A 15,030-nucleotide genomic window follows, 5' to 3' on the forward strand; every position below is an offset into this window, starting at 1 on the left:
CCCAAAATTTTGAGGCCCAGTGCCATTGCCCATAGAGCACCATGGGTTAGACGGGCCTGGTTTTGACAAGAAAATATGTTCAAGAAAAGAAAGTCAAGGACTACTTTGACTAGGGTATGACCAATTTAATCATATCCTTTTGATGAATATAAGGAATTAAGGAGTGATGTTGGGCGAATGAACTGTAGCTCGATAATCATGTACAAATTGTATAGTATGTACCCTTGCAGCCCATGTTAAAAACACTTGAAAAGAAAACTTTGATAAATTTTTTTGTTAAAAAGTATATTTAATTTTTCAGTTTTACGTGCTTTTAACATATAGTATTAGAATAAGAACATGAAATAAAAAGTATAAAAATAATTAATCGATTAATGCTTCAATTACAATCAGAACTTGAAAAATACAAAATTGTTAGCATTGGCAAAATTTCTAACCTAGAATTAGTGACAACAGGAAAATAAAATAAAAAATAAAAAATGAAAAAACTAAAACTAAAATACCTGTCTTGTTGGCACTGTGAGTGTATATGGAGTATATATATTTACTCCTTCTATTCTCGTCGATAGTTATCATTGTTTGAAATCTATAAGCGGGATTTCAATCAATGATAATTATTGACCGGATAGAGGGAGTACTAACTAGTTACTCCCGAAAAAGATGCGGGTTTTCAAGAATAAAATCAGGGTAACCTTGAACACATGATAATAATTCTGATGTTATATCTAGGGGATCATTAGCTACCAAATTAGAAGCATCATCTTGTGAATTATTATTATTATTATTATTATTATTATTATTAGTACGTTGATGATTATTATCGAAATCATTATTTCTAATAATCCTCGGAGAAAATAAATTAGAATCATAAAATTCATAGTTATGTAGGGCATTATTATTATTATTATGGTGAGTAGATGAAAAATGGGGTGGAAAAGAAGATGATGAATAAAGGTGATTATTAGGTTTAATGTCATTCGAGTTGGTCTCGAAACTCCAAAGGACTTCTTGATGAGGTTGAATGCGCCTCGTGGCATGGCTAGGTTCGGGTTTTGATAGAGGAATAGGCATGGAGGAAGATGAAGAAGCATAAGCTTGATAACATGTATGTTTTCCTCGGTACGTGACTTCAAAGTATGTTGGATCGTTATCACTTCTTTGTACTTGCTTTGTTGCAAAACAATCTTGGCTTCTTTGTGTGCACCTAAAATAAGCCCTGAAAATAATCATTCAAGTTAATAATAATAATAATAATTCACAAGATGATGCATTAATAGATTAATTTTGTCAATGCTAACAAAAATTTCAAATTATTCATCGCATCAAACGCATAGCTTCTGATTAGTAAAAACAAAACACAAGAATATCACGTAGAAAAACCCTAAAATAAAAGACAGAATAATATATCTTTGAATTAGAATGTGTTAGCTGTTTCGGGGTCGGAAAAATATATCTTGAGTCGTTTCGTATAATAAGTCACAATAGTAATTGATTTATATATATCAGGGGCGTCTAAGGCCATGTTCAGTCATGAGCATGAAAATCGGGCCTCCAATTTTGGATATTAAATTTATAAGCTTTATTGATAGTATTTAATCGCGATCTTGAAAATTACATCTTGAGTCGTTTGGTATAGTAAGTCACAATAGTAATAGACTAGTTTTGGTGCCCGGCTTCGCCCGGGCTACCTCTATTTACTGTTAAATTTTATTTTCAATGAAATAAACTATGTTGGATTTGTCTAACTCACACGTTTACTATTTGTAATATATTTTTCTACGGCATATCTTGTAATTATGATGAAATGTAAAATTTATTTTCAAATTATGAGACACGTTCACTACCCCGCTATTAATATTATTACTTTCACGACATTCTTTCTTAATATCATTACGTTCACTACTCCCGTGGTTACTATTGTTTCTTTTACTAATTCCTCTATTTTTTTTCTGTTAAATTCATTATTCCCGTTAATTTTATCCGGCCTATATTTAAATAAATAAAATATTTTCTTGAGTCGATTGGTTATTTAATTGTTCATACTTTTTCTCATTGTTACCACTGTTACTTTCACTACATTCGTAGTTACTTTCACTACTCCCACTATCATTATTATAAATGTCACTACTCCACATTAATATCGTTAATTTTATTAATCTCGTTGCTGCTACTATTACTTTTACTACATTTAATGTAATGTATAAGTCTATGATGATACTAATTAATTCCATAAGTGGGACATGTTAATTTTAAGGAAAATCACTATATTCTTGTGTTTTCTAAATTTAATTACTTTAATTTAATGTAATTTCCATAAATATTCTTCATCAAGGCATCTTTATATTATACTTTAAACCAAAACTATATAATATTTACATTGAGGTCCCTTTATCAGGTCCATCACACGGTGCTATTGATTTAAAACTATATAGTATAATTAATTTGTATAAATTTCTTTAATTACATTGAAGTCATTTGGTTTCTGGAATTAATATATAGTATTGATTTATATGTCATTTTACATATGCCCTATGTATTTCATATATAGTCTAATAGAAATGAGTACTCCCGTCCTGATCAATAGTTATCTATTGTTTTGGCACAAAGAACAAGAAAAAGGAAATGAGTTAATTTGGACCACACAAAATTACAACCCCACATGCATATGAAAGATGGTCCACAAAAACCTCCAAAAGGGGAAATAGATAATTATTGACTCATGCACTCTCAAGAAATAAATACGGAGTATCTATTAACCATGACACGGAGGGAGTATATGAATTCTATAGCTAGGTACTTACTACTTAGGTCTAAAATGGCTCAACTTTGTATAGAAACTGAAACTTTGGAGCTCTACATATACACAAATACTTATATGAGATCGATAGGTCGTCTAAAATGGGTTATTGTACTCCGTCCTAGTTAGAAATACGGAGCAACACTTACTCCTTTCGTTTCACAAAGACCTTAGCTTCCATTTTTTACTATTAATTGGTTTATTTCTGTTGTACTATTCAAAATCTCACTTGCATTTCATCCGCACACTTAACTCACTTACATCGTCATATGTGGTCCTTATTGCTTGTATTTATACTCAATTGCCATTTTAGACTATGTATCCTCCTTATGTGTGTGTAGGGAGGACGTCCTCGTCCTTCGGGAGGACGGAAGAATTTCTGTCCCACTGAAGACGGGTTGATGGCATGGTGCTCATCGTATGTAAATAATGTTTGTTAGTTTAATTTTTTATTTTAATTTGTGGCTACTAGGTTTTAGGCTAGTAAACAACAACAAACACAACAATACATGCACATAACAACGGTAACAAAGGTCTATTTTTAAGGGACCGGGATTGACTAACATGAATCATCATCTGAAATGATCAGTGACATCCTAAGGCGAGGAGCTAGCCTCCGGCCTCGTGTGATGCTTATAATCAAGTACTATGAAAAACATCATGTATGTTGGTCGAAAAATGCAATTGTATGTGTGCAATCAAATGGAAAATGGTATATATTCTAAGAGATGATATGAGATATCATATGTGTATAAGTAATACTCCCTCCGTCCCGGACTCCCGGTTATTTGTTGACTTATTCCATTTTAGGGTGTCTGTCAATTGTTATCCTTTCTATTTTAGGATTGTATTTGATAAACAATTTGAACTTTCACACTCAATTTGGTCCACTTGTCATCTTATAATTGATCCCCCCTCTTTTAATTTCTTGGTCTTTATGCCAAAATAAAGGACAATAACCATTAACCGGGACGGAGGGAGTAATTAATAACATACCTTGGATATTTGGCTCCAAGAATGTCTTTTTGTCCATATTTTCTCCAACAAAAACCATCATCAACTGGTATTTCAAGTCCACTTTTACAACAACCTTCAACTTTCAGAGTGGATCGTGTAATAACCTTTCTGCAAGATAAATAAAATAAACATAATTGAGCATAAATAATTTCTTTTTCAAACATAACACAATCTTACCAACTCATTTTTAGACTAGTGAATTTGTAAAAGGCCTTGTGTAGTTGATGTAAATCTTCGTTATTTAGATATGTTGGAGATTTCATAAGTACCCATTAGGGGGCGAAAAATTTCAGGAGAGGTGGACAAGTAATTTCATGAAGTAAATTTGAAATAAGATAAAAAAATTGACTAAAAACTCTGGATTTTTCCATTTCTAGCGGGGGTGAACGCTCCTAATAACCCTCCTCGTTCTACCACCGATTTCATAGTAGACACTATTTTTAAATTGATAGTGTTGAGCAAATTAAAATGTGAACCTTCTAATCATAATTATCATTCACATATATTCCTTTTATTCATTTTATGAGAATTTTAAATAATGAAACGAATGGAGGAATTGTTGTTGTTGTTGTTGTTGTTGTTGTTGTTGTTGTTGTTGTTGTTTCACCGATAACAATATTATTTTTAAAGTTTCATTACTAAAACAAAAAAAAAGTTTGTTATAATTAAAATCGTAAAATGAATAGCTGGTACTGGACAATATTTTCGATAAATAAACAGAAAATTAGTATACTTAAATAATAATAAAATATGGCTACAAGATGTATCAAATTTATTTTTCGTGAGAATGTAATTTTTTTAATTAGGGAAAAACCGAGAAGTAAATATTTAAAAAATAATTACTCATGGGAAAGGGACTTTTTTTATTTTTTTACTTATTGCCAGAAAAACCTGACCAGGATGCACTTTTTAAGAGAGATTTGACACTTAAAATCATCCAAAAAAGGAACAAAGTTTACCTTTTCCTGGAGTCCTCTTTGCAATCAAGTGGATCTTTGGAGTCACCCTCAGAGTCTGTACTTTTTGGTGTACCATTAAATGAAAGTGGTGAATCAATTGCTTGCGATTGCACCATTATAGGTTCATATCTCAATATACTTAGTGACCTTTCTATTTTTGACAATATTTTTTGTGTAACACTCAAGCTTGGTGCTTCATTGGCTAAGGTGGACGACGATGATGACGATGCTGATTCTTTGAGGAGGATCGAGTAAAGTTGCTTTGTTAGATCTCTTCCTTCAATAAGTTCATCTACTAAACCCTTTTGGTTTGTAGGATCGATTCCATTATTTTCCATCTAATTGATGTTTGTATGGAAAACAACAATGCTTGCTGGTTGAAAATGATTTAGGGTCGGCTGATCTGATGATTACTGGATGATGGGTGTTATTTGACCAAAGATGCACTCTATACCAATATATAAGGAGCAATTATTATTAGTTGCTTTTAAAAATGTTTGATTAAATCTAGGATTATGAAATGCTCTATTAATAGAATTTGAGGGTTATGATGACTAAGAATGTCAACTTTGCAAGTTGAAAATGTTGAAAGTAAATATATGAAAATTAAAATGAAAATAAATTAAGAAAACTTCAAAAGGATTAGCATAAAATGGGAGTGTTTTTAGCTTTTCATAATAGGAAAAGGCTTCTAATTAGTATTGTTACTAATTATGCTGTATGTATAGATTAAGACAAATGAAAGCCAAGTTTAGACAGCTCAACTGACCTTTGAAAAACCCTTGAAAGGATCATGACCTTGTCAGATTATGGTATGTAGAAAACCCTCAAAATGTAAATGATAGGAATATGCTTTCCATGGTCATCAAGTGCCATTGATTCCCATCTTCTATAATTTAAACTAGCCGACTAGGATAGGATAGGTTGATTATATATATTTTTATTATTTTGGACACTTGCAAATTCTGAACTCAAAAACATAATTTTAATATTTTGGATCTGAGCTAAAAAAATAATCACGACGACTTAATTATTAGGTTAATCAGAACAGGTAACAGTTTAATTATACAGTAATGCGAAAATAAAGCTATGAAGTGGAGGTCCCCTCTCTAAGTACATGAAGAACTAGTTGTATAAGGTGGTACGCGTAATAAGAATCACTTCATCTATTTACCTATATTTACCTGGTTTTCTGACTGTGTCAACAATGGTTGTTAAAATAATAGGACATGGCCCGACACCTTTAGATCATAAATTTGTAATTGCTATTAATATACTCCATCATTTACTAAAATGTCGTTGTATCCTTTAGTCTCTTAATTTTATACGGTGTATATACTAATGCGAAAAGCTAAGCTATGAATAAGTGGAGGCCCCTCTCTATGTGAAGAACTAGTTTTATAAGATGGTACACGTAATAAAAATTACTTCATGTATTTACCTATATCTACCTGGTTTTATAACTGTGTCAACGATGGTTGTTAAAATGACAGGACATGACTCATCCATTTTAAATCATAAATTTGTAATAACGATATTGATGAATTTATCATTTACTGAAATGTCATTATTAACATTGGCTAAAGTATATGTAGTTTATTTAGTCTCTCTATTTTCTTTAATAAATGTCATTATCTAAAAATTAGAACTAGATCTGCTCGATGGGTGTATAGCATAAGATAAGGTTTTATGTCAGTATTATGTGATTATGTCAATGATGTGAAAGAATAATATTAGTTAATAGTAAAAAATGATAGAAAGTCAGATACATAGCTGTACACAAGTGTGTGTTTGTTGAGAGAAAAATGGAATCTTCAACTAAATTCAATCGAATCCATAATTGTACGGACACATATAATTCCAAATATAAATCCTAGGTTAAAAATTGAAGATAAAGTTTTATTACTAGGGTTTTGTAATCATTTGTAAATGATCTTGTAAAGTTGTAATGTTTGGTTTTAATTAACTAGAGTGAATGATTGATTATCTTTGGTGTGTATGTTTTCTCCTAGCAATGAATTTAATTTAGTAGTTTTATCACAACTCGGACAAAATTGAAGTTAAAACTATAGTTATTTATTTAATTGTAAGATCCGTCATAGTTAAACCACTGTTATTTGCTAATCGTTTACTGTTATACTGTTTTGGATGTTTAGTTATTTGTGTATGTTTAATTGTCACTTGCATAAAGACTATATATAATCTACTTGTTATCCAAAACAATAGTTAGAAATAATCACTTATCCTCTCGATCCTCATCTCATATTTAAAACAAAAATAAACAAAGGACAAAGAGTATATATCTATGTTTTCATAATTAGAAGTTTTTCTATGTAACCATCTTACAATATTTACTTTAATGCATAAAAAAATGTGATTCTTTTTTATATGTTTTTTGTACCCTTTTTTAATGATGTCACACTTTTAATGAGTGACTATTTTAATAATGTTAGTACCTATTTTATCATATCTTGCTATCTTTCATTTTTATTATCTTGTTTTGTATCTTTTCATATATATATTTAACGACTTTTATCTATAATAATGTTACTAATAGTCTTTTTATAATTTAACATGAGACAGTTTATAATAAGTGAGCGAGTTACTTATATGTAGGTAATAATCTTCTTGATCTATTTTTTTTAAAAGATAGGTAGTTTCTATAGCTATTAGCTAAGGCAAAGTAAAAATTTATTATTCCTTTCTTATAATTTCTTTCGATATGAATTTTCATTTATCTTAATCCTTTATCTCATGCTCAAATAATACAAAAGATATAAGCTGACAATTATTCAAATGTCAAATTAATTTGAGAGAAACAAAATAATTCCAAAAATGACACGATTAACATGTGTAATTCTACGAACAACCCTCACTACTTCTTGTCCAAGTTACCAAATAAAAACAAAGTACGGAGAAATGCTTTTGTAGTATGATCAATAATTTTTTTCGATTTCAAAAATCTCTCCTAAATTAGAAACAAAATCAATTTAATCAAATTAAACAATAATTTATACCAAGAATTGAATTGGAATCCAAACTAGTACAACCCTAGTCATTAGTCAAAGATGGCTCCCTTCTATAAAAGCCGCCTGCAAGATGCATATTAAATATAATTAACGTCGTAATTACACTTTCAAATTAATCATAATATATAGATTATATAAACAAGTGACGTCATTTAGAGTTAATTTGCTTACGTACACCACTAGAGGTCAGACTTGGCCACGAACTCGACCTTAAGTTGTATGACCTTTCATTTTGTTTATTTTATTGAGAAAGGTGGCCTAGTGGTAACGTTTTCATTGGCAAACATGCATATGTTTTTGTCCCATCCCTCTCTTTATTTGTGTCTTTGCTTCTATCCATACTTCCCTACCTAGTGGTAATATTTGAAAATTCTCATTTAAGACAGGTAATATTTCTCTTAAATTTAAAATGGGCTAAATGCATATCAAATTACATGATTGTCTTAAGTTTTAATTATGTGATTAACCTAACTTAATTAGAGATCTGGAATGGATGAGACGGTTGTAAACACGGAATGGTGAATAACAAAAGAGGGTTTTACTATTCTTAAGAATTCAGACAATTTAATTCCGATCTAAGTTAAGTTCTGAAATTAGGTTATAAAATTACATGAATATGGTGAATCTCTTTGTGTTATCATTGTTGTCTCTACCTTTAGGGTTTTTTTTTTTTTTTTTTTGGAAAGAAGTGCATAACATTAGAAAAAAGAGGTTCGATTACCTTTAGGGTTTGAAGTTCAAGACATTGTTTGGAGTTCAAGAGAGTCCAAATCATAATGTTATGAGTACTCACTCTAAAGTTCGATACAATTTTGGCCAATGTATTAAAGGGGAAATAGAGAGGATCCAAATTCTCGACTAAAAACCTTCTATTCTAGTCCACAATTACCTTGTAGTCTAAAAAAATCAACTATTTTCATTTCACATGACTTATATAAGATTGTACATTTTCCATTTATAAACAGAGTATTTGTCTTCTCTATAGGGTTGTTTTACGCAAGAAAAATAGTGCACAACGGATTCAAACATAATTATATAATTAGTGGGTAAAAGTAGTTAACTAATGGAAATCGTTTTCAATAAACTCGTGTAAGACAACCGACTTATACAAATATTTGGGTAAATAGTAAAATAGGTACTATTATATTGAAATAAAATATACTATGTATTCCCCCGTCTTGGTCATTTGTTTAATTACCTTTGATTTTGCACAAAGACCATAAAAAGGGAAAGAAGTCATTGTAGATAGTGTAATTACATGACAAGTGGACAAGGAAACTTATCGGTGATAAATTACCTTTGAAAAACACTCTTAAAAAAGTAAACAAATTCATGAATCACCATAAAATGAAATAAATAAACAATTCACTCAGACGGAGAAACTAATATTCTCATTTTATTTTCAAATAGTAGCATCTACTGTATTTCTTAAGAATACCGCTTTCGCATTCTTGAAAATTTTGTATTAATTGCTGTATATTCACTTGTTTTTGGTTTATAGTTTATACGAATCAAACAAATTGTAAAAACAGAATAATTGGATAATGTACTTTTCATTAATATGGATCATATATATTATGATCACAATTTACGTAACAATTTTTATTTAAAACCGTTTTACATTTATTATCATTGAAAAATCAAGTGAATATTTACATAAAAAACAAAAATTCACCAATCACCAATTTTCATATAATATGTACTTTAATATCTTTTGTTATATGATTTTTCAATATAATAGATATTATAATACTCTCTACATAAAACCTTCTCAATTCGAGAATCAACATAACAAAGCCTAAAACAAGGGTTGTCGATCATCATTATATTAATTTTAGATTTTAGATTAGATGCACGTGGCAATAGTCATACTGGTCGTAAAATAATTGGTTGTCATTGCATTAAGGTCCTTGCTTACCGGAGCCAATATAATGCAATTGTCCCTAGATTAATACTTTAATAACCTAAATTAGTTTTGTCTCTAACAGTAGTAGTACAAGTACACAGGTGTTACAACCCAAATGCAGTACAACACTACATTACTACCATTATCTCTCCGCTAAATATTATATAAGACGGTCTTAAGCTATGAGACGTTCTCTATATAAAAACGTTCATTTATTCACTCTTTTATTTGCTTACTTTGATGCTAGAATAGTTTATTTATTGATTAAATCTTGGTTTATTTTGCTCATGTGCATGCCATGTAAATATTTCTTTTACATGAGAATTGATATTTCATTAATGGGTTGTTATTGGCTAATCACAAAATTCTCATTTAAGATGGATATATATATATATATATATCTTAAGGTTAAAGCGTGTCAAATATATTTATATGAGGGGATTGAATAAGGCAAAAACAGAATAAATTGGGAAAAACAAGAGGTTTATCTTATATACTCATGTAGGATGATATTTAACCCGCTTTATTAGACTGCTACCTCTGTCTTAAGTAACACAAAACTAGTTGTTGTGCGATATCGTAGATTTTATTTTGTTTGGGTTCAATTCATCACTGGTTTTAATGTTTTATACCCCCGATTCCAATTATTTATTTACTTTTTAATTTTTTGTGAGGGGTATTTTAATCAAAAGTAAATAAATAACTAAGACGATGAAAATACGTAATAAGATAAAGTGATGAATAGATAAAATTTGAACTAATGTTACGAGTAGATAAACAAGCTAAGACTCGTTAACATTTAAAGGTAGTGTGTAGACTCTAGTTATTATAGAATATGTATATACCGCTTTCTCTGTCCCCGTCAATTGTTGTCTTTTGGTTTTGACACAAAGACCAAGGAAAAAGGAAGAGGCTATCCAATTACTAAATGACAAGTGGAACAAATTGAGTGTGAATTATTAAATTGCTCATCAAGTTTATTCTCAAAATAAAAAGGATAACAATTGACTGAGACATCCAAATATAAAAAAAGCCAACAAATAACCAGGATAGAGGGAGGACACGCGATATGAAACCATTTAAGGAATTTTTTTCTTTTTGAGGTGTAAAAGTTAGTAATATTAAAACAGCAAATAAGCATTACATATTTTACTAATTAAGGAATATTAAAAATATTATCATAAATAACTTTTGTAATTTCTTTTGGCAATACATATTTTACTCAATTGAGTATATTTTATCCATTAATTTTCATTTGTTACCCCTAAAAAAAACGATTGAAACCTAACCCTCTCAATTGGTAAATTCCTAATGTCATACCACCTCTCAAATTACACAAATTTGTCAATTGTGAATGATAATTTAAAAGTTAAATATGTATTTTATCCACTAATTTCATGTTTATGAAACTATCTATGTCTCTCTTTCATTTTTTTTTAATTAACTAAAAGGGTGGGAGGAGTCAGGAAAGGGATGGAGACAGGTTGTCGGGGGAAGGGGTACTGGTCGGAGGCGGAAAGAGTGTCGTCCGTGAGGTGTCGCCGGAGTGGTGCAAGGAGTATTAATTTATTGCTTATTCTCCAAGTAGGCGTAATTTTTTTGTATTTCACTAGGGCTAGGATTGATTTCTCACATAATCTCGTTTCGCATATACTCCCTCTGTTTCGGTCATTTGTTGTCCTTTTCCATTTTGGGGTGTCTCAGTCATTTGTTGTCCTTTCTATTTTAAGAATGAATTTGATGAATAATTTGATCATTCTCATTCAATTTGTTCCACATGTCATTTAGTTATTGGCCTATTCCTCTTTTCTTGATCTTTATGCCAAAACGAAAGGACAATAATTGACCGGGACGGAGGGAGTATAAAATTATAAATACATTTATCGTCAATAATATCAATCACAGTTCTCAATTATATTTCTCATACTCTTCACCATAAATTTTCCCGTGTTTCCAAGAAGATGACGAAGTTTGCTATGGGTATTATTAACCTGAATGTGTGAAAAATGTTTGTCTTTTCGTTGTGTTGGTGTTGCTCATCATTGGATTAATAACAACCCTAATATTGCTACTGAGTCTTCCTCCCTTCAAATTCGAGCTTGCATTGTCTCAGTAGACGTATCTTCCATGACAATCTCTAACAATGCAACTTCCGATATTCACAATTCCGTGTCAGCGGACATAAAAGTAACGCTCAACTTTATTCCGAACAAATATAAGGATCAAGTGGTAATGGTCGATCCACTTTTAGTGTCGATTAAGTATGGCAATGACAACCTTTCCTCGGTAATGATGGATCCTTTCTACGCAAAGCCCCAACAACATAAGACTATTCAATTTGACATGAACATTAGGGCTTCTGACCTCAAAGATGTGACGGTTGATTCAATTGCTAAAGATTTGGCCGTAAACCAAGCTATCGACTTCATATTAATTTTTCGGGGTCAATATTGGGTTAGCTCGAAATCCGCTCATAGAATGTGGATTACTTTTGAGGGTGTCAACGTCAAATTTTCAGCGGCAAATAACTTCACAGCCGGAATCATGATCGGTCATCGGCGCTCATGTGATTTAGGGTCCGTTTGGATACAATTTTAGGAGGGAAGGGGAGGGGAGGGGGAGTGAGGGGAGGTGAAGAGAGGGGAGAGAAGGGGAGGGCAAATGGGATGTGGGTGTTTGGATAACAAAAATTATGAAGGGAAATGGAAGGTGAGGAAGGAGGGAGATGAAGAATGGATGGAGGATTGAAGGATGCTAGTGGTATAATTAGAGTCCAAATAATGTTTTCTTTCCAAATCTTGTCACCATTGGAAAGATTATAGTTTGTTCTATAGGAGGGAAAATAAGTCCTCTCATTTCTCTCCCCTTTCATTTCCTTTCTCCCATATTTTTTATCCAAACAAAGTAAATTAAATCCATCCCTTTCCCTCCCCTCCCCTTCTCTCCAATTCCTTCAATCCAAACGGACCCTTAGTTTATCTTACTTAGTTTCAAATTGATTGTCTCATGAAACTGAATTCTTTTTCAATTTCAGCTTTTGTTCTTTGTATTAATTGTTGATGTTTTTCGTATTGGTTTACTTTTAATGAAATTGGAAGTGATTATTAATGGTTTTTGAGTAGCGGCTGCAATTGCTAGCTCCTCCATCATAGACACTAGTTCTTGTAATTAGGGCTAAGCAAAAAATATCCGATCCAAAAATTTTTCCGAATTCTATCCGGGAAAAAAAATAAGAATATATGGATACCAATTAAAGTGGATATCCGATCCGATTTTTTCCGAATAAACTATTTCGGTTCTGGATTTTGATTTTCTTAAAACCGAATATCCGAATTCAATCCGAATTCTAAAAATTTATATATATATAAAAAAAAAGAAAACTTTATGTTTAGTTTATGCGGGTTTAGACTAGTTTTGAAATTTGTAATAAAGATTTATAATTTATGCAATTAAGACTTGTAATTTATACGATCGAACACGTTATCTTTTTTAGTGGATTGCAAAATGCGAAATGGACCGAAATTGCCTTTAGTTTTAGTCGGCCAATAGCCCAATACCACCTGCCTCGGTGTAATTTATATTGTACGCTTAAATCCGGATCGAATCCGGTTTCCGAAATCTGGATCTCTGAAATTTTGATTCCAGATTTTCGAATATCCGAATTATTCGGATCGGATATGAATCGGGAAAAATGATGATTTTAAATTCGGATATCTAATCCGATTTTGAAATCCGGAACGGATCTCCGATTTTGCTCAGCCCTACTTGTAGTGGTTGTTTTGATTGGGCTTAATTGACTATTGCACATTAGACTTTGTTTCGGCTTGCACACCACTTAACCCCGACCCACCCATGTGATGTGGTTAGACCTGTCAAACGGGTCAAACGGGCGGGTTACGGGTTCGGTCATTTCGGGTTCGGGTAAAATACGGGTCGGATCTATTTCGGGTTTGGAAAATACGGGTTTATACGGGTCGGGTTTATACGGGTTTTGGGTCGGATTTAGGGTCAAAACGGGTCAGATTAACGCCTTTTTTTTAAAAAAATTCATTTTCTTTAATTATACTTATAAACACATAATTATTCTTAATTTTTTATTATTATCTAGTTTAATATATGATATTAGTAAGATTAAACATTTTTTGCTTAATATTTTCAATATCACACCGTTATACGAACGGGTCGATAAGGGTTTCGGGTAAAAAAACCGGGTCAGAGGTGATGAGGTGGCAGTGCTGACGTGGAGTGCGATTCCACGTAATACGATGAAAGTGACGGTGTGACACACACTTCGAAGTGATGACATGGCATGTGATCGAGGTGATGACGTGGCAGTGCCGACATGGAATGCGGTTAGATGTAACACGGTGAAAGTAATGCGTGGCACACACTTCAAGATGATGACGTGGCATGTCGCCTGAAATGATGACATGACAGTGCTCACGTAGAATACGGATTGACGTAATATGGTGAAAGTGACGGTGTGGCACACACTTTGATGTGATAACGTGGCATATAGTTCAAGATGATGACGTGCGTATATATACATATCTTTCCTTAAAATTCTATAAGTCAATACCTATTTGACATTATCAATTTTAAGGAAGATATATTGCCTTGACCCAACGGTCAACCCGTTACGGGTCGGGTTTCGACCCGCTATTTACGGGTTAAAACGGGTTCGGGTATTTTTCGGGTTCGGGTTCAAAACACCGGGTTATTTGCGGGTTATTTACGGGTCGGGTTACGGTCGGTTTTCGGGTCGGGTCAGGTTTTGACAGGTAGACCTTTTTCTCCTTCTCTATAATAATGTGTTCGTTCCGTAAAAAAAACAAAGTTTGAATGTGGCCTCTAAATTATACTAGCTCGTAATTAAATCTTTATCTAATTACTTATGAAGTTACGTGCAAAAGTCAAACATATTAATGTATACGCAATTTATTTATTTACCATTTTTTTATTTTTTCGAAGGGTAATGATGTACCCACATTTGGTATTTATGTTTAGATGAACATGTTGTGGCCAAGAAAGATAACAACAACCAACTAAAAGATAAGCAAGTAAATAATAACAAACACAATTATTACAGCTAATTTGGTAGTAGAGTTGATAAGCTAAGAGCCAAAATAATTAAAGACAATAATTAGCTGAGCAAACAAGAAACGATAACTGAAACAAGTATTTCCCGGTCATGGAGATTGAGACGACGATTCTCCAAATTCATTTTCAGATTCATTTTCCACCCCACGTATGCCTGTCTCCCATCCGTATACCGCCTGTTCTTTTACATCCTTAGCAATTGGATAGACATATGTTCTGCAA

General features: G+C 31.9%; 1 protein-coding gene across 1 annotated transcript; it reads right to left on the reverse strand.

The window, feature by feature from the left end:
- Nucleotides 1-645: 645 nt before the first annotated feature.
- On the reverse strand, nt 646-5,111 carry LOC141620803 (putative WRKY transcription factor 53). The gene is made up of 3 exons (XM_074437577.1): nt 4,774-5,111; nt 3,794-3,922; nt 646-1,216 (listed from the first exon to the last, which is right to left on the reverse strand). Exons 1-3 carry the CDS (start codon nt 5,109-5,111, stop codon nt 646-648), a joined length of 1,038 nt encoding a protein of 345 aa, XP_074293678.1.
- Between the last annotated feature and the right edge of the window lie 9,919 nt (nt 5,112-15,030).

This window comes from Silene latifolia, chromosome X (assembly GCF_048544455.1).
Source record: "Silene latifolia isolate original U9 population chromosome X, ASM4854445v1, whole genome shotgun sequence".
NCBI classification, from domain to species: domain Eukaryota; kingdom Viridiplantae; phylum Streptophyta; class Magnoliopsida; order Caryophyllales; family Caryophyllaceae; genus Silene; species Silene latifolia.

Bases quoted from the DNA above. Each gene is read 5' to 3' on its own strand.
- LOC141620803 (XM_074437577.1), bottom strand. From the start codon at position 5,111: ATGGAAAATAATGGAATCGATCCTACAAACCAAAAGGGTTTAGTAGAT. The intron at 3,923-4,773 runs GTAAACTTTGTT...TTTATCTTGCAG, and splicing joins AAAGAGGACTCCAGGAAAAG to AAAGGTTATTACACGATCCA. The intron at 1,217-3,793 runs GTATGTTATTAA...GATTATTTTCAG, and splicing joins CTTGGAGCCAAATATCCAAG to GGCTTATTTTAGGTGCACAC.